The sequence below is a fragment of the Aplysia californica genome, unplaced genomic scaffold, assembly GCF_000002075.1.
Source record: "Aplysia californica isolate F4 #8 unplaced genomic scaffold, AplCal3.0 scaffold00007, whole genome shotgun sequence".
NCBI classification, from domain to species: domain Eukaryota; kingdom Metazoa; phylum Mollusca; class Gastropoda; order Aplysiida; family Aplysiidae; genus Aplysia; species Aplysia californica.
Window position 1 is genome coordinate 506,100 of NW_004797277.1, and position 18,209 is coordinate 524,308.

At 38.7% G+C, this 18,209-nt stretch overlaps 1 protein-coding gene and 1 long non-coding RNA gene across 2 annotated transcripts in view; both read right to left on the reverse strand.

Moving 5' to 3' along the window:
- Nucleotides 1-7,189: 7,189 nt before the first annotated feature.
- Nucleotides 7,190-8,954, reverse strand: LOC106011492 (the record flags this gene model as incomplete). Its single annotated transcript, XR_001184762.2, is given in 2 exon segments — nucleotides 7,190-8,563; nucleotides 8,887-8,954. It is a non-coding gene; the product is annotated as an enolase 4 (long non-coding RNA).
- A 3,336-nt stretch (nucleotides 8,955-12,290) lies between these two features.
- LOC101851906 (enolase 4) overlaps nucleotides 12,291-18,209 on the reverse strand; it is an 11,949-nt gene continuing 6,030 nt past the window's right edge. Inside the window, exons 5-7 of the mRNA XM_013081791.2 lie at nucleotides 15,041-15,163; nucleotides 14,375-14,407; nucleotides 12,291-12,492 (exon numbers count right to left, since the gene is read on the reverse strand). Of these exons, the coding sequence (XP_012937245.1) occupies nucleotides 12,291-12,492; nucleotides 14,375-14,407; nucleotides 15,041-15,163 (358 nt within the window). The remainder of the gene's footprint in view (nucleotides 12,493-14,374; nucleotides 14,408-15,040; nucleotides 15,164-18,209) is intronic.

Here is an 18,209-nt window from a genome sequence, read left to right on the forward strand (position 1 = left end):
GAGAGAGAGAGAGAGAGAGAGAGAGGGAGAGAGAGAGAGAGAGGGAGGGAGAGAACCCCGGCATGTAAAGAGGCCGGATGGTACCACTGTAGAAACACAGATAGAATCGCAGTTACAATAGTTACATGATTCTGTCTTTAAAAGATTTACTCAAAAACGACTACAACACCACCTTCAAAAGCATAAAAACCAACAGAGAATAACACCTAAACTTCCACTCAAACAAAACAGAAACATACTATGCAGACTTCACACCAGACGAACTAACATTTATAATATATGTTCCGTGCAATTTACGATCGGCGCAAACTAATACGGGGTGCCCACTACGGACGAGATCGCCCGACTCGATTGCCTCAAAAACAAACGTGTTTGTTTTCAGTTTCAGGCGATCGAGTCGGGCGATTGGGCGCGTTATAACGATCGTATAATTGCGCGACAATCTTAAGATTGTCCTGCGCGTTTTAACGATCGTATAAAAGTATCATTCTTGTGAGCTTTTCAGTTTCATATCTTAATTTTTATTTTTATTTTCATATTTTTACACTTTTGAAAATATACGTGGATGTTCCTTGATGTGAGTAAAAGAATAAAGATCGAAGTGAATATAAGAAACATCATTTCAAAAATATAAGATCAATTAAATGCACTTTGTGAACTTTAAGTTTGATACCTGGCATTGAATCATTCTTGTGGGCTCTTCAGTTTCGTACATTAATTGTAATTCTAATTTTCACATTTTTACACTATTGAAGATATATGAATGTTCCTTGATATAAAAAAAAACAATAAAGGAGGAAGTGAATTTTTAAAAATTATTTTTTAAATATGAAATAAATGAAATGTACTTTGTGAACTTTCAGTTTGGTACCTGGCATTGTATCATTCGTGTGAGGTCTTCAAAAATATAAAATATCAACGCAATCTTCCGATTTCCGAGCAACTATATGATCGCTAAAACGCGCAGCGCAATCCTAAGATTGTCGCGTGATGATACGATCGTTAAAACGCGCAGCGAAATATTTAAAAATTACGCCGATCGCTAAATTGCGCAGAACATATTATATTTTCTCAGTCAACTCCGCTTGGTTGAACTCGCTTGGGATGATTTGCTGTTAAGTTTATCTTTTTCTCAGGTCCCAGCACCTCTTCTTTATTACAGTTCCCAAGGATTAAAGATTAACTTCAAATATACATATAAAATAAAATAATATTTATATATATATATATATATATATATTATATTATATATATATTTATATATAGTACGAGTCAACGAGTTGATTTTTTTAAATTAATATAATATCATCAAAGTCTTTGGTTGAGTTGTTGCTGTTGATGTTTTTTAACAATCCTTCGTGGGGTTTCGAATTAGATCTAGCCTACGTGATTTACTGCAACAACTTCGCTCTCTCTCTCTCTCTCTCTCTCTCTCTCTCTCTCTCTCTCTCTCTCTCTCTCTCTCTCTCTCTCTCTCTCTTTCTTTCTCTCTCTCTCTCTCTCTCTCTCTCTCTCTCTCTCTCTCTCTCTCTCTCTCTCTCTCTCTCTCTCTCTCTCTCTCTCTCTTCTTTTCTTTCTCATTCAAAGAGGGGGAGGGGGGACAATTTGAAAAGCCGGTGCGTCATTTCCCCCAACCATTGAAATCTTAAATATTCTTAATATTTTTGGGTCCTTTTAAAAGAAATATTTTTCTTAAATGCAAATTGTCAACGTCAAAGCATGTTTGCGGGTGGGGAGTTGGGTAAAACCAGATAATAAGCTTAAAGAAAACGGGTTGAATTTAATATGACTCTATACAGAGGCGACTTCAAGGCTAAGTTTTTTAGGGGAGGGGGGGCATTTTGTTACGGTCAGAACGTCATAGAACTATTAGGTCATTTTACTCACCGTGTTGACACAACAAGTCCTGACCGAATTTTGAGATTAAGACATCACATCAGATACTTTGTGATTCTACAGTCCGTTAATTGCATTCTCGATATCAAGTAGCCTCTTGTGAAGTCAGTTTGGGGAGGGGGGGGTGACTGGAGGAGGAGGTGGGAGAGAAAAGAATATCCAAGGAAGTTTGTCTGCGTATCGAAAGATTTTTTGCTTTGTTCTCCTATTTTCTCTTTTTTTTTTGGGGGGGGGGTGTTTTGGGGTTTGTTCTGTTGTTGTTGTGTTTGTTGGGGGGGGGGGGTTCGTTTCGATTTGGGTTTTATTTGGAGGGTGAGTTTTGTTGTTGGCTTTTTTTTTGGGGGTAGGGGAGGGTTAGGGTCGTAGGTTGTTGTTTTTGTTGTTTGTTTGTTTTTAGGAGGGAGGGGTGGCTAAAGCCCTTGGTGTGTCTTAGTGGGTAAATTATCCTTTCCTTCGCAACAGTAGTGCCGTGCTGTCAGCTCAGTTGGCATCATACTGGACTACGGAGGGGATGACCCTGTTTCGAATTACCGTCCAAGCGTTCTGAACTTGGGTTACTTTGTGGACTTTTTAAGGTTTTCCACCCTTTTCAGCCGGTCCTATCGGAAATGAAGGTTTAATTGGATGCCCGCCTCTTATATAACCTTATAGTGTTGAAAGGGGTGTGAAACCTAAACAATTTCGCCTTTTTCCCCTCCTTCACAGTAAGCCTAATACGCTCTTCTGACGATCATCTCGGTTCACGCATGCGCAGACCATTGGGTTGCTTTGTTTCTGGTAGTTTCTGACTGTTATACAGCCAGTCCTCTCCGGATTACCAAGTTCAGGTACCCACTGAAAGCTCTTTTATTTGTGCAGCTGAGAAAAAAAAACTAAGGATTACCGACAGGACTTTGATAATTGAATAAATGCTTTCTTCTAGCCAGTCACATGGAGAAATAGTACTTTTTATCTTCTTTTTTTTTTTTTACACAACTCTTATACTTTACTTTATATTCTTCCTTCTGGATCATTAGTATCGATCAGAGACACGTACCACCCACCCCCTCCCTCGGGGGGGGGGGGGGCAGTGCCACTGACTGAAGTGTCTTTAGGCCATTCCCAAAGGGAGGACATTAACCATGTTCTTTTGCAAAGTAGAAATGTAATGGTAAATGGGCTGATTCATCAATGCAATGCTCATAACTGTGCCTGAACTGCAACAGGTAACTGCTGCATATCCTTCCTAACCATCACTATCGTCATTTTTCCTCTACTTCTTTTGTATGTTTGTCACACTCTTGTGACCCCCTATTTCCGGCGTGCCTTGATAGTCGAAGCAGACTTTGTGCTGTTGAAGCTAGAGAGGTGAGCAGAGTACGCCTGATTCCCTGTAAAGACTTCTCTGTTGACATCCACCCCTTGGCGCTCATGTGACCTTATGCAATTGCGAGCGCCGTAAAACCTCTACTAAAACTAAAATAAAAAGACACCTACCATTGACGGAAAATCAATTTTGAAACTGAACGTAAGCCTGGCTAATAATTTTCGATATCAGAAAGTGTTGTTAAACTCGTTTAGCTAAGACAAATTAGAGAAGCCAGAAAGCGGATGGTGCACTGCTCCCTCCTCCATATATTTTTTTTTTTTTTTTTTTTTTTTTTGAAATTTTTTTTTTTAATTCTTTTTTTTTTAAATTATTTATTATTATTATTTTTAATTTTTTAATTATTTTTTTTTTTACATAGGCCTACGCACTCCCGTCCGTAGCTCTAAACTCTGTTCAGGAAGGATGCCAAACCGGCTGACGTTGGACTTTGCGAGCTCAATATATAGTATAATAAGTATGATTCAGTAAGGAATAGAGAGCGCCCGTCGTGTACACTAGAAAAGTAGCCAAAGTCAAGGACCAAATCACACCCACTTATTAATTATACATCAGGTGTCCACTTCGCAAAATGATAACACGCCGACAATTATGACGACCGATAAAGTATAATATAATCATCTTGACACTCACCCCTCCCCATCAAAAACACAAACGCACGCACACGCACACACAACACACACACACACACACACACACACACACACACACACACACACACACAGAGAGAGAGAGAGAGAGAGAGAGAGAGAGAGAGAGAGAGAGAGAGAGAGAAATACACGCACATACACACATTCTTTAAATAATCTAAAAGCATCTCAAAGATTCTTTGAGCATCTCTCTCGCATGACGTCACGGCGACCAAACTGTGACCGGAGATTACTTTTTTGTCTCCGCTGTGACCAAACTGAGAGTGGAGGCCCCGGATGTGAGTAGTGGGTCCAGTTCACTGACCTAAAATATCTTTTTAGGTCAGTGGTCCAGTTAGTTCCAAGAGGAGGGCTCAATTGTAATGTTACCGAACGTTTTCGCTGTTCTGTATTTGACGTAATATCTTCTGTCACAGCTGCATCAGATGACACGTTCCCCATAAACTTTTTTGATAAACCAGCTCAAAGAGAAAAAAACAGACAAAAAATGAACAAAACAAAGAAACAAGCATTGCTGTATCTTCCTTTGAAACGGTTCCATTCTATTCTTTTTAACTTGTTTAGACATGCAGAAGTAAAAGCTGAGGAGCCTCCAGTTGAAAAAAAAACCACCTATTGATGGCCTTAAAATAACCCACAGCACTTGACCTAGAGTGTCAACATTCACAAAGAGTGTATGGGGTTTGTTATGCAAATTCGACCCGTATGAAGTCACAATGAAGTGTGAAACTTTGCGACTCCCGGTGAAACTGAGACAATTCATAGGCCCGGGACCAAAGTATCCTATGCAATGTTTTAAAAGGCTCAAAATGTGACAAACTCTTCTCTGCCAGAATTGGTTTCACTGGCCATAGCAAACGCCATAGGTCTCCTATTACACTTCTTTCTCTAAATCAAGAAACATTCTCCTCTGCAGATTCGTTAGTCATCGTCCCACATTAACGGAAGAAACGAGTATCGTTATTGTCGTGAAATAATACCGCTGCTTGAGGAACCTTTTCGCTTGGTAAGAGGCCTGTGAGACGCGAGGTTGTTCACCTTACGCCACAAGCAAAAAATAATAAAAATTCTGAGGTGGATATGGAAGAAATCGGGGGCTCTGAAGAGTGCAATGTCCGTCTCTATTATTCTTTTAAGACAGGCCCAAAAAAAAAGAGAAAGAAAATACCAAACAAAATATCCACCGACAAACATGACGTATAGGTCTACGTAACCTCTTAAAATCTAGCCTAAGTGCGGAACTCTACTGGACTGATTTTTCATCCACTTACTGCATACTTCTGACAGTCCTGACGTAAACCACCTTGTCAATCACGTGTGTGGTGATTGGGGATTTTCTGGAGATTCTAGGGAACTCTGGGGATTTGCTTCCTTTTTTTTTTTTCTCTTTTTGTCTTATTTCCTTTCATTTATGTTATGTGCTTTTTTAAAAAGGTTTTCTTGTCGATTTTCTGGTCTTCCACTTGTGGTTGGGGGGGGGGGGGGGGGGATTCGCTAGTGATTTGATGTTGCTGCTGTTGAAAAATAACGGAAAACTTGTGACCGTAACAACAAACCTAGCAGTAGCAAGATGCTAAATTACTCGGCATCCCATATCACTTTCGGGGGTAAAAATTCGTCACAAGGAGTCTATAGTCTTAGTGTAAGTGTACCCCCCCCCCCCCCAAAAAAAAAAACCACCCTCAGGTCTTCGCACAACAAAAAGATCACACCCACCAAACCCACTGTGGCCCTACTTTGACCTCGGCCCTGCAAACAAGGTTTGAAGCGGTCGAAAGGTTGGAGTTGGGGTGGGGTCAACTTTACTTTTACCTAAATTTCCCATGAGCATTGGAGACAGACAATTTTTTGTGTCCATAATTTGATTATGAGAATCAGCAAAGTTTACATGCTTACCCCTCCCCACAACAAAATGTAGAGGAAGCAGGACTGGCCTTACAAGTACCGGGAGTGGTGCACTGTTTAAAGTGCTTTATATCTCTGTAGACTAACAATACTGAGCACGATTTCTCTTTATTTGGGAAGTTGCAAATTTTGGATGGAAAAACCACTTTAGGAAGCGCCCGTCTTTCTATTTCCAACTAGCCTACCAAAGCAAGTTCTGCGTTTGCAATTATACAGAAGACATCCATACTTTTTGCCCTTATCTGAGAAGTCTACAGGATATGTTCTTGTTGGACCTAATGACGTTATCTACGCTCCTTGGTTGGACCCTATTTCTCATAGGACCACAGGTGTGGGGAGAAAAAAAACTAGTTTCAAAATGCTGGAATGAACCGGTATCAGGCCTGATACCTTAAGTCTATTAAGGAAGCCCCATACTCGTATACATATGAGAATCTGAATGACGTCGGAACAATGTTTTGCACCATGGTTCTGGTTTTGTTAGGAAGTCAAACCTGTGTAAGACGGCAACCCATTGTCAAGGAGAAAAGTGGCCGTAGTATAAGACAGGTGGCCGTCTTAGGCAGGACTGATCAAGATGAAGAAAATAAACCCCATTCCCAATCGAAAGTAGCCGCACTGTTGGAGTTTATGTTGTTGTTGTTGTTGGTGGTGGTGGTGGTTTGTATTTTGTTTGTTATTTTTATTTTGATGCTGATTTTGTGCAAGGGTGACAATAAAACGAAATGTGTCAGACAAGGAGGACCGAGTGCTATGGTAAAACAAACATATGGGTGGCCACCACTCGAAGAACGAGCGACGCTTCTGTCACAAGTCCATGTTGACGTCCATTGTTACTTTGTTACAGACTGGGTAAACAGTGACCACTCATCTCACTTACGATTTGTGTATGAGTTCTGGGCGGGGCTTATGGGTTATGAGGGATCACACGCTTCCCTCACCAGCAGCTGGAAATTGCTACCTATTGGTCAACAGTGGGAGGGGCCTACGCAACATGATCGGTTGGAGGGACTACCTAACAACAACGACAGGTGATTAGATTATGACGGCTCGCCCACAACGCCAGGAGTCAATGCACAATTAATGACAAAACGTAATGAATGGGGTCACTAAGGTGGCCGTCTAAGACAGGTGTTATTGCTTAGTGTGATAGGGGTTGTGTGTTAAAATATGATGGCCGCGGCCGCGTTGGACAGGTGCCTGTTTTACACAGTTAAATTATATAGAAAAAACACAAGGGGGGGAAATGGAAAGTGGACGTTTGTACATGTGGCCGTCTTATAGAGGTGGCCGTCAGGGCAGGTTCGACTGTATTATTAATTAACTCGTATACAATGAGGAAATGGAGCAGAAAGCAATGTATAAACAAGATAGGGTTTTTAAACAATTTTATTTGGACAAAGTAAAAGCATCAAATTATTTCATTTCAGTAAACAATTATGTCTAAACACAAAAATTATCACAGCATAGAATACTCTCCTTTTTATGTACAAACTGGTGTTATTTTATAACTTAAGATTTTCATGCACCTGTAATTGGCAATTCACATGAAATAATAGGAATATTGAACAGGTGAACTCTACTTGTATCTTATCCACATTTTTCTTTTTCTACCTCCTTAAATTAGAGTCTGTTCTTTGCGACATCTCATGTACTGTGAGCTGACATTGATCAGCAAATTTGTAACACTTGTCTTTTATTCACCGACAGTACCAATTCTATAGCCATTCAGTCCCTTTCATGCTTCCCTTTCTTGTGTGAAGATCAATAGCTTATTTCAGCTGAAACATTTGGTGGCGCTTCCATGCTGAGTAATAGGTCCTGGCAGTTAAGGAAAACCTTCACACAGTCACTTTATACATCTCAAGAAAGATTACTGAAGAGGTTCTATGTGCTGTGTTAAATGTGGATTTTTTTTAAAGTTTGAAGACATTTAACTCATGCACCAAGCTATGGCCTTTTCATCACAACCATCATTGTCAATCATAAAGCTATTTTCAACTCATTTTTCCCTCTGATTAAGAACTGCCCACAATGACAAATGAAAGGCTTTCCTGTTTCCCCACACATATTTGTCAACAGAAGGAGTAGGCCTATAGATTTTCAGACTTCTCAAATAACACAAGGAAAACAAAAAGCACTATCAACAATTATTCAAAATGTGAGCATTGTCTTACAGTCATAGATATTATTATGTAGGTTGTCCACTATCAAAAGACATAACTGAGGTGAAAACAATGATGTAATAATATTTGAATCACAGGCTAAAACAAAATACTCAGGCAACCCACCAAAGCCGGGCCTACTTGCTCTTCTTAGAACTTGGAGAGGCAGGTGCATCCTCTTTCTCCCCATCTTCTTCCACTTCTTCTGGTGGAGGTGGGTTTTGTATAAGAGGGAATGTAAATGGGGAGTGCTGTTTGAGACAACTTTTCTCCTCCTCTCCCCATCTTCCTTCTTCCTTTGGCTCTTCTGCATCCTCTTTGCCCTCTGTGCCGTCTTCCGTTCTAGCAGATTCTTTCTCTTCCTCGTCCTCTTCCTTAAGGCCTTCTAGTTTCTCCACCACTTTCTCTCCCCCAACTTGACTTTCATTTTGGCCACTCGGAGTCACAGTGTTGGAGTCCTCTTGAGTCACTTCTGTTGGTTCTAATTCCCTGTAGATCTGCAATAAGCGATTCAGTTTACAGGATCTTTCCCCTCTGCTTGGACCACCAAGTTTGAGAAATCGGGCATTCAGACCAACAGCCTGATAGAAGAGAAAGACAAAATTCAGAAAATCGGGCAAAATAAATGTTGAAACAATCAATACAAGCTTTGCCATCTGAAAAAGATACACAAGTTAACCTATTATATGGTAAACTTTGCATACAATTTAAGTGGTCCCATCCATTAACAGTCACAAACAAACCAGAATATTATTAGAGTAGCTAAACAGGATTCTCTTTGTATGATAATGAATGTTATTCTTCACAGTTTTCAGAAAAGGCAGGGTCACAAAAAAAGACAAGATAATAAACGAGACAGCGTCCATGATAAGATAAAAAAGACTGGAAACAAAAAAAAACTTACAAAGTCCACAATGAAAGTGTCAGTTGTGTCCCCTTGAGTTGTGGACAGGATAATTTCATTGCTGAGATCTGTAAAGAAAAAGGAAGAAAGGTCAGATGAGTAAAGAATTACTATTCAGTTCATAAATAAGCATTGTCAGAGGAACTCGTACCCACAAAAATATAAATCAAAACAAACTAAACTGCTGGGTAACAAATAAAATAATAAAACACAAACCCAAAGAATAGAAAAGGGAAGGACAGTTGAGTCTGCAAATCTCTTGCAGTAATGAGTCTTCAGTCTCCACCACCAACTCAGCATACACTGCATTACATATCAGAATTTGGCACACAAAAAAACAGCCAAAAATCAAAAAGAAGTCTTACCACTGATTAATAGATTCTATGTAAGGCAGCGTGGTGAAATCAGGTGCTTTTCAAGATAATTAAACCAGAAAGCGACATATTTTCCGCTCGTTTGGCAATTTTTATTGAATTTTTGTTTACTGGCTTAACACAATTTATGTTTATTCAAAAACACATTTCTAGGTGGATTTTACTTAAAAACATTGATTAAAAGCAGATAAAATGAAACTTTGCAGTTTCTAAGGACTCTCAAGCTTTGGAAGTAACCTAACTTTGGCACCCTATTTCTCATTTATTTTGTCTCTGAAGCCTCCACCTGTTTCAATCACAAATATTTCGACTTTCATTCAAGACAAATGAGTATTTCTTTCATCGAAAGCAAGACAAAAAACAGGCCTTAAGATAACACCAAAAACTCCACAAGCCCAAAAACTGACGAGCGCCAGTTATATATAAATATTTTGCTTCCCTACACACTTAGAGTGCATGACATCCCTGATTCAAGCAACGGTGCACACTTACATAACCAGAAACAGCTGGTTGACTAGCAGCAACATGTATATATTATGTCTAGATTTTTGTGGTGCCTTCAATGGAATTTTAAAGATATATATCAACATTAAACCCACAGCACCTGATTATCAATAGGATAGGTCTGCTTTATTTGTAAAGGTTGAGCCACCATGCATGACTGTGTTTCTTTTTTCTTTTTTGATGTATATGAGAACACTTCAGCCTGGCAAAGGACAAAATTTAATTTGCAAGGAAAGCAGAAAAAAGAATCTAATCTGCCTGTATGGGTTTTAATGCAAAAGCTAAGATGAAATTTTCTTGGATCACACATTAAGATTATCAGGCATATATGTCAACTTGACAAAAAAGTATTTTTCTTTAAATATGTAAAATGCATAAAGAAAGGGACCTTATGAGCAATTCAAGAACCTTTAAAATACATAGATCATCTTCCTCAAAAGAACACGTGACTTTTTCACATCTGCTTTAACACATTTAGGTACAGTTTTCAGACACTTGCAACACAATTAGGTCATATGAGTGCTGGACGATTAGAGATGTTATAAAAGAGTTTTTGTTCTTGTAAGAGTTTTACGGCACTTGTAAAAGAGCAACAAACACAAAAAAGGAGGAGGAGAGATAATGACAATAGATGTTTGATAGGAAGACGGAGCATGCCGCACCAGAGAATTCAACAACTAACCACACTTGCTTTCAAACACATAAACTTAAGTGAATAAAAGAGCAATTTAACAGCCAAACATGAGGATAATGCATTGAACATTCAGCTCATCTAAATATGATAATAATTGCATTTATATAACGCATATATCCACGCCCTACAGCATGCTCGATGTGCTTTACAACCCAACAAACCATGGAGCACTCGAAAATATTCTTGGCTTCCCGGGAAGCATACAGTGCAAGCTGCCGATTTCACACGCTCAAACATTAACAAACTGACAATATGTTTCACTGTCTATACCCAGGTACACATTTCCACCTGGATGAAGTGAGGAAAATTTGTGTGAAATGCCTTTCCCATGGACACAACATTGGGTCTCTGACAGTATTCGAACCCACTACCAACAGTTGCCAGGAATAATAGTAATAACAACAATAATAATAATAAATAATAATAATAATAATAATAATAATAATAATAATATTACTTATATTACTTATATAGCTACTTATACTGCTCTATATTTGCATTTTCTTCATACACGACGTCGTGATCCTGATATCACCTAATAAATTCATTTACTTTTGTCTAAAGCACATTGAACATTCACTGAGAGGAAAGGAGCTACAGTATTATCCGCTTATTTTGACATGCTCTGGGAAGTGGATTTGATGTTGATATATAAAATTGTCGATAAATGAAATATAAAGCCAAAGAGGAAAAAACAAGGGGAGGTCAGCAGTAAAAAGACAACACTACTTTTTAAGCTGGTTTGTTGCTTTCCTTGATTCTTACACAACTACACAGTGAAACTAACAAGAGGCAGAGGGGAGGGGGGGGAGGGTTGGAGTTACAGTACCCAAGACCGAGCAACGCGAGGCGCAAACTATACGCCAGCGCAAACTTTGTCGCAGCATCCTTGTAAGGCCTGTTTATGGTCGCTTGCTGGGGAAAATGGAAAGGCAAGGCACTGACTCACTGACCGTGGCACTTGCCAGCGACAGACTGAGAATGGGATGGGGAAGGGGAGTGAGTGATCGGGAGTGAGGGTAGGGAGGTGATGCCCAGCGCGGTAGACGCTCACGTCTGTGAGGCACTGTACTGCGTTGGAGACTACACTGTGTAAGCCCTACATGACCTACTAAAGCCAGGTGTGTCGAATAGGCTACTTGGCGAGTATGCAGACTTAATGAAGAACTAAATTGTTGACCGTTAGCTTGACTTTTTCCCCCATTTACATTAGTGGGCTTCGTCAGGTACCCAGGAAGCATGTCGATAAAGCAGAATGTGCCGAAAAAAAGTCTATACAAGAGGAATTGTTTAGTGAAGATATTGAAGGAAAAATTTCGTAATTGGAAAATATGTCGATATGTCAAAATGCCAATACATCGGCAGTCGATATAAGTGGATTATACTGTATATAAATGTTATCCTTTGCATGATTTTGTAGCTAAAGTAATAGTGGAAGCAGAAGAGCAGTTAATCAGTTATAGTAGCTATTGAAGCTATTATTATTATTATTAAAGGGGAAAAAACAGCACCACAGGAACAGTTCAACAGATGTGTGATTTCGAGTCTTCTGTGTTCAACCTATCTGTGTTATAAAGCATATATTCCTTTAAATTGGAAGCTTGAAATCTTCCATAACATCTGTATTTTTTTTTCTCCCATTCATTAAATTCCTATTGCCACGCCTTACTGAATGAGGTGTACCAAAGAAAAATATTGTGTTATACTTTGTCATGGATGTGACAGTGAACCCAAACCAAAGAGATTTCACTCATAGAAAAGATGAGTCGTAACAATATGATATTTATTTTAAGATTGAATGATAATTACTTTGGAATGTATAAGAACTGAACTCAAAACAAAAACCCCATATTCTCGCCCACCTTTGTTCTTGCTATGTTGGAGACATGGCGATACAACGGAATGCCTTGAGCAGCAGCTGCACATGCACACACAGCTTGACTGACGGCAGCTACTGCTTCACTTCCAGCAACAAACAACTCAGGCGGCCGTTCAGGAATTACATTCACAGGTGCACTGCTTTTCCCAGGTTTCCTAGAAAAAGCCAAAGAAAAAAAGTTAATCAAACAAGATATTTCTTAACTGAATAACATCAAGCAAAGGGAGGGAATGTTAAGGCCCAATATTATGGTTTTTCTCCCTATATTCACAATATCGCTTATTACAATTATAAAAATATGTTCCAACACTTTAAAAAAACAACTTCAAACACTATTTCATTAGCCCTTATCATTACAAGCATGTGCTATGAGCCATCAATACACAGATCAAATATCATAATATTGCTGATAAGCTAGCAGAAATTCTATTTACGACCTTCCGTCTGACTTATGAATACACTGAAAAATAATCAGATAAGTAAAAACAAATTTTAAAAAAGAAAGCTAAAAAGGCACAAAGTTGATCAGTTAGAAAACTTCACCTGTAACTGAAAATAAGAAAACTTAAGATTCAGTATAAAACCTTGGCTGTGTCACCTTGGGATATAATACTTCTTAGGAACCATAAGCAATACACTTTACCTATATCTTTTCCCCTTGCATAACATAACCTTTCTGCTCACAGAAGTCACACAGCTTTGTGTTGTGGCACTCGGAATTCCTGCCATGCTGTGCTCAAAACCTATACCTCTAAGCTTACAACCATCCTGTCCCATATTTTTGCTCTCAGCGGTAGCAAAACCTGTATATTCTTTCAGTTTGTCATAATTTTAGATTAAAATAAAACACCATTCTATTAAAATAATTTTTGTAATTTTTTAATCTGTGTGCCATGAGCTTCTTGTATATTGTCATATACATATGTAGCCTACATCACTAAAAGACTGCACTTCAACCCTTTCTAAATACAACATGTTTCTAAAGAATATGCCATCATACAGCTTTTTGACAATATTCCAGGTGATATGGAGAGTACAAAAAGGAAAATGTTGAGCAGAAGCATTTTTAAAGCCACACCACATGATTGTAAACCCATGCAAAACGCACATACAGACTGTCAGTAAAAGAAAAGAACTCAGTCAGAAGCACTGGAGTGTAACTGATTTTACAGAACGAATGATGATGATAACTGCTTCTTAAATTAAAGATGAAATTCAAATTACAAAACATCTAAAGACCTAGATTTTGAATATCAATTTTTGGTAACATCTCAAACTATGAATTGTGACACAATGGGGTGGAATCAGGCACTCATCAATTTTTTAGCATGTGGAGCTAGAGGTATAAACGTAAAGCTAGTTCATTTGTCTATCTTTCGATGTAATAGAAGTCCAAATATTTATGATTAAAGGAGGTAGAGGTTGCCTGGTTTCAGAAGTAAAATTAGTAACAAAATGGCTGCCAAAGTTTCATGGCTTTCAAACTTCAGAGTCCTTGATCAGTAAAAATTTACATTTTTTTGTGCCTTTAGTCAACATTTTTCCAGCAAATTTCACACATAAATATATCTTTTAATGGACATAAAAAAGTGTTGAGCCAAAAAACAAAAATTCGATAAAATTAGCCAAAGGCGCAGAAAAATCAAAGTTTCTTCGATTTTTTTAATTTGACGAGCACCTGATTTCACCATGATGCATCACAATTAGCAGTTATAAAATGATGCAAAAAGACTCTGTGAAATACATAATAATATTAAAAACAGGTGACACCTACCTCACATTCAAATTATCGATCAAAAAGACAAACCGTTTCTAGATGAGACATTATTTTTCTTTCTTTTACGTTCATTTCAAATTCTGAAAAGAATACAGCTAGCTGTGAATTTCAACTGAACTCAAAAACAACATTTTTCATGCAGCATGCAAGCTTGAAGCATGCACTGAAAAGTGCACAAAACAATTCAAAGAGAAATGTGTAAGTTTATAAAGCTAACAAAGTTACTTCACGGCCAACTGTGAACACTCTGGGCCACTTACTCTTCTTGTTTCTCCTCTTTCTTCTGTTTATCTCTAAATAAGACATATAGAATTTTTTTTATTACTATTCAATAAAATTTCAAAAAGCACTCATTTAATCAAATTCTCTGGCATACTACAATGCACGTGCTTATTGCCTGTTTTCAATTCAATTAAGCCTTTTCAATGCTCTTTTCAGACCACTCTATCAATCTATAAAATTTGCATTAACTCCATCCAAAAGATGTAAAATGAATGATGACAATTAAGCAGCACTTAGAAATTTGTTCCTACTTTAGACACAAAAATAGTGGATTTGTCAGGAAAATCTACCTTCTTGAGTCAAAGCTGCATTAACGACGGTGTATCCAAAAACAATAACCTGTAGAAATGACCACTCTCCATAACCCTCCTTGAGGTATTTTCTTTTTTACAATTACACTGTCTAAGAGCACAGTAATTACCTGTCTAAGATGACCACATTTTTCCATAACAATGGATGGTCATCTTGAACAAGTTACACTGTATTTCAGGTTACTGTAGTTTTGAAAACATTATTCACTGTAAGAAAGGAAATGAGGCACAGCCTCCAAAGAATTATGAGAGGCTGCTCAATTCCTCAAAAACTTTTATCAGGATGTTTTATTTAAGATAAACCATGATAAGACTTCCAGAACACAATCTTACTTTGCAGACTTCTTTTTATCCTTATCATCAGCAGGAGGTGGTGGTGGGGACACATCTTCCCTGTTTTGTTCTTCTTGAGCTTTTTGAGCTAAGTCCTCCTCTTTCAGTTTATCAATTACAGATCTGTGGAATAAAAGAGTAATAATATTTCACAAAGAAATACATTTTGTCAGCAATCAAAATAAGTCGCATAGAAACAGAAGAAAGCTTATTGCTTTCTCCATCTCGTTTCCATCATTAGACATCAGGGGTGATTTCTAAAAACAAAGCCTATTTTTCATTGTTACAGCAGCCTTTCTGAGTTTCACTTCTGATATAATAATAATAATAATAATAATAATCATCTTCATTTGTATAGCGCAAATCCCCGCTCAACAGCAAGCTCTATGATCTTCACAATCTATACCAACTATTACCCCAGCAGACCTAAAAGCATTCTGAAACAAACTCAACTTCCTGGGAAGCATACAGTGCAAGCTGCCATTTATGGGCACTAAAACACTAGCATACTGACAATATCTTTCGCTGTCTATATACCACAATATTAAGCTGTTTTCAAAAGGAAATCATGAATATTTAATCTAATCAGAAACTCTTCAAAGTTGGCTACCATGCAGATCCTGACAATTGATATGACTGTTTGTCTTATGCTGTTTGTGCTCATAATCACAAAGAACTTGTATACCATTGTAGACAATGGTAAAGATGCATTTTGGACAAAATCAAATTGTAAAAAAAATTATATGCAAGTCACTTTGACTGAATTTCAGGAAAATCAGAGATAGTCTCTGAACGGTCAGGCAACAATGCTTTCTTGGAAATCAAAAGTAAAGTAAGTTGTTCCTGTATCCGATCTCGACATTGGGATTTGCCTTGTTAGTGAGACAACTTCCTAGGCCTTCGGCATATTGTGGTAGGGTGACCAGTTCCTTTCCACGCCACATTTACTTCCCCAACTCGAAGTCAGGTACCCATTATGGCTGGGTTGGCAGGAGGGGGCGAAAAAAATCTGTGTTCGAACGGAAGCTCAAACCCGGACTTTCTGCTTCGGAGATGAGCGCACTAACCACTCCGCCACCGGACGCTAAACCTAAAGTAGGCAACGATAAAACCAAAAGAGGAAGTTATTATTTATCCACAAAAAAAAAGTAGAACGCACCTAACAAAAGTCCCATGAGAGTGTAGGTATCTGTGTCACTGGGAGGAAAGTGTGTCGTAAACTTTCACCCCATAGTCAGGGCTAGGAGAGAGTGAGCCCTCAGTACAGTGTTATTTTTTCCAGTCTTCTACCATTTTATAAGAAGAGCTTCATTACGGAAGAGGCGTGGGAACGGGGTCATCCTTTGCTGAGCCCTAAAGACGTTCGATTGGTTGTTAGGTTACTGTAGTTTTAAGCGGGGACAACAGTGATTGGATAAACAAGCAAGCCGCCAAGTTGATCACTCTGTGTTCATTGCGTGTGATCATAACGGTTGGTTGTTGTTGTTGTTGTTGTTGTTAGCAATCCTGTAGCATCTGAACGTTAACTCTTCTGCATGATGCCATTCGGTAATAGCTGCATGTCTGTCCTAATCGTTGTCTTGAGGAGTAGAGGCAATTAGATGTGTGGGAAAGCTTGGGAAGAAAACATCCCCTTAAATCAGTTAGTTTTCTACAGAAGAACAGATGATGCTCCACTGTCTCTGAGCAGTAGTCACAGAGTGGGCAGGCAGCAGACTGCTTTACTCCAATTCGGTTGAGATGTTGGTTGAGGGGTACAAATTGTGTTGTAAGTTGGAAGATTATGGATTGATCTCCCCTCCTCAACTCATTGATTGGATCTTTGACCAGTGGTTTATTCATGTGGCTATACATCATCCTTCCTGTCGTACCTGTGGCCCAATCATTCATCCAGTCTTCCTTGAGGTTTGACTTGATCATTTGGCAGCAGGTGGTGTAATTAGTAGGAATTTCAGGCTGAGGGAGGCTAGTTCCTTTCTTTGCCAGAGCATCAGCTCTTTTATTTCCCGGTATCCCAGTGTGGGCAGGAATCCATTGTAGGACTACTCTGACTTGGTGCCTACTTATCAAATTATGTAGACTCCAAATCAAGTGCAATATATCTTTGTTCACATCAGTCCCACTCTCAAGTGTCTCTAGTGTTGAAAGGCTGTCTGTAAAGATAACGATGTCTGTGGTAGCAAGTGGGTTAGTGTCAAACAAGTAGTTGATGTAGTTTGCTGTGTTGGTGACAGCCTGTTGTTCGGCAATGAAATTGGAGCAGAAGGACCCGCTGAAATTAAAGACTTCTTTTTTTATCCCACTGGGCAAGTTGATCACTGACCCATATCCAGCGTTGATTGCTGCCTCCATCAGTGTATGAGTGAATCCATGTTGGTGGATAGGAAATCAAAATGTTTCAAGGGCAGAATATTTTAGTGCTACAGGATATGTGTTTTTACTGCTCTTGTCCAAAAGTTTTTTCCTAATTTCTGGCTTTGCTATGGTGAGAGGTGGTGAAAGAGTTGAGGGAACTCTTTCCAGAGGTTCTCGTCTTTCACGGAGGTGATGTTTTTCTTGGAGATTTTGTAATTTTTAGTCTTTGATTAGGTTTCCACTTGTCAACGAGAATTCTATTTGGGTGGTTATTTTCTAGCTTTTTAGATCTTTCATATACTTCTAAAGCTGCCCTTTTTCTTGTAGTTTCTAAAGGCTCAAAATTTGTGTGGATTTCACGGCCGCAGTCGGTGAGGATCTCATTCTGTCAGAGATAAAACGAAGAGCTTGGTTTTGGATGGTGTCCATTGAGTTCTTTGTAGTTTTACTGCAAATGTTTTGTAGAACAAGATTATAATAAAAAACAGCTCTAGTATATCCTAAATAGAGGCCTTTCAAGGTGTTCTTGTCTGATCCCCAGTTGGTACTGGCTAGTCGTTTGATGAGATTAAGTCTCTTCATAGCCCTCTTCCTGAGGTTGTTGGTGTGTTGTTTCAGGTTGAGCTTGCTGTCAAGTTGTACTCCAAAATACACTGGGTTATTCTCCTTTTTCAAGTTGGTACCATCTATTTTGCTAGGGATTTCTGCATTTGCAAGGTTATAGCTTCATAACGGTTTCAACTGCTTATTTCATTAGTTAAGATACTTTCATTTGCTTTGTGATAGAGTTGAGGGGGTAGGGGGGAGGGCTCAA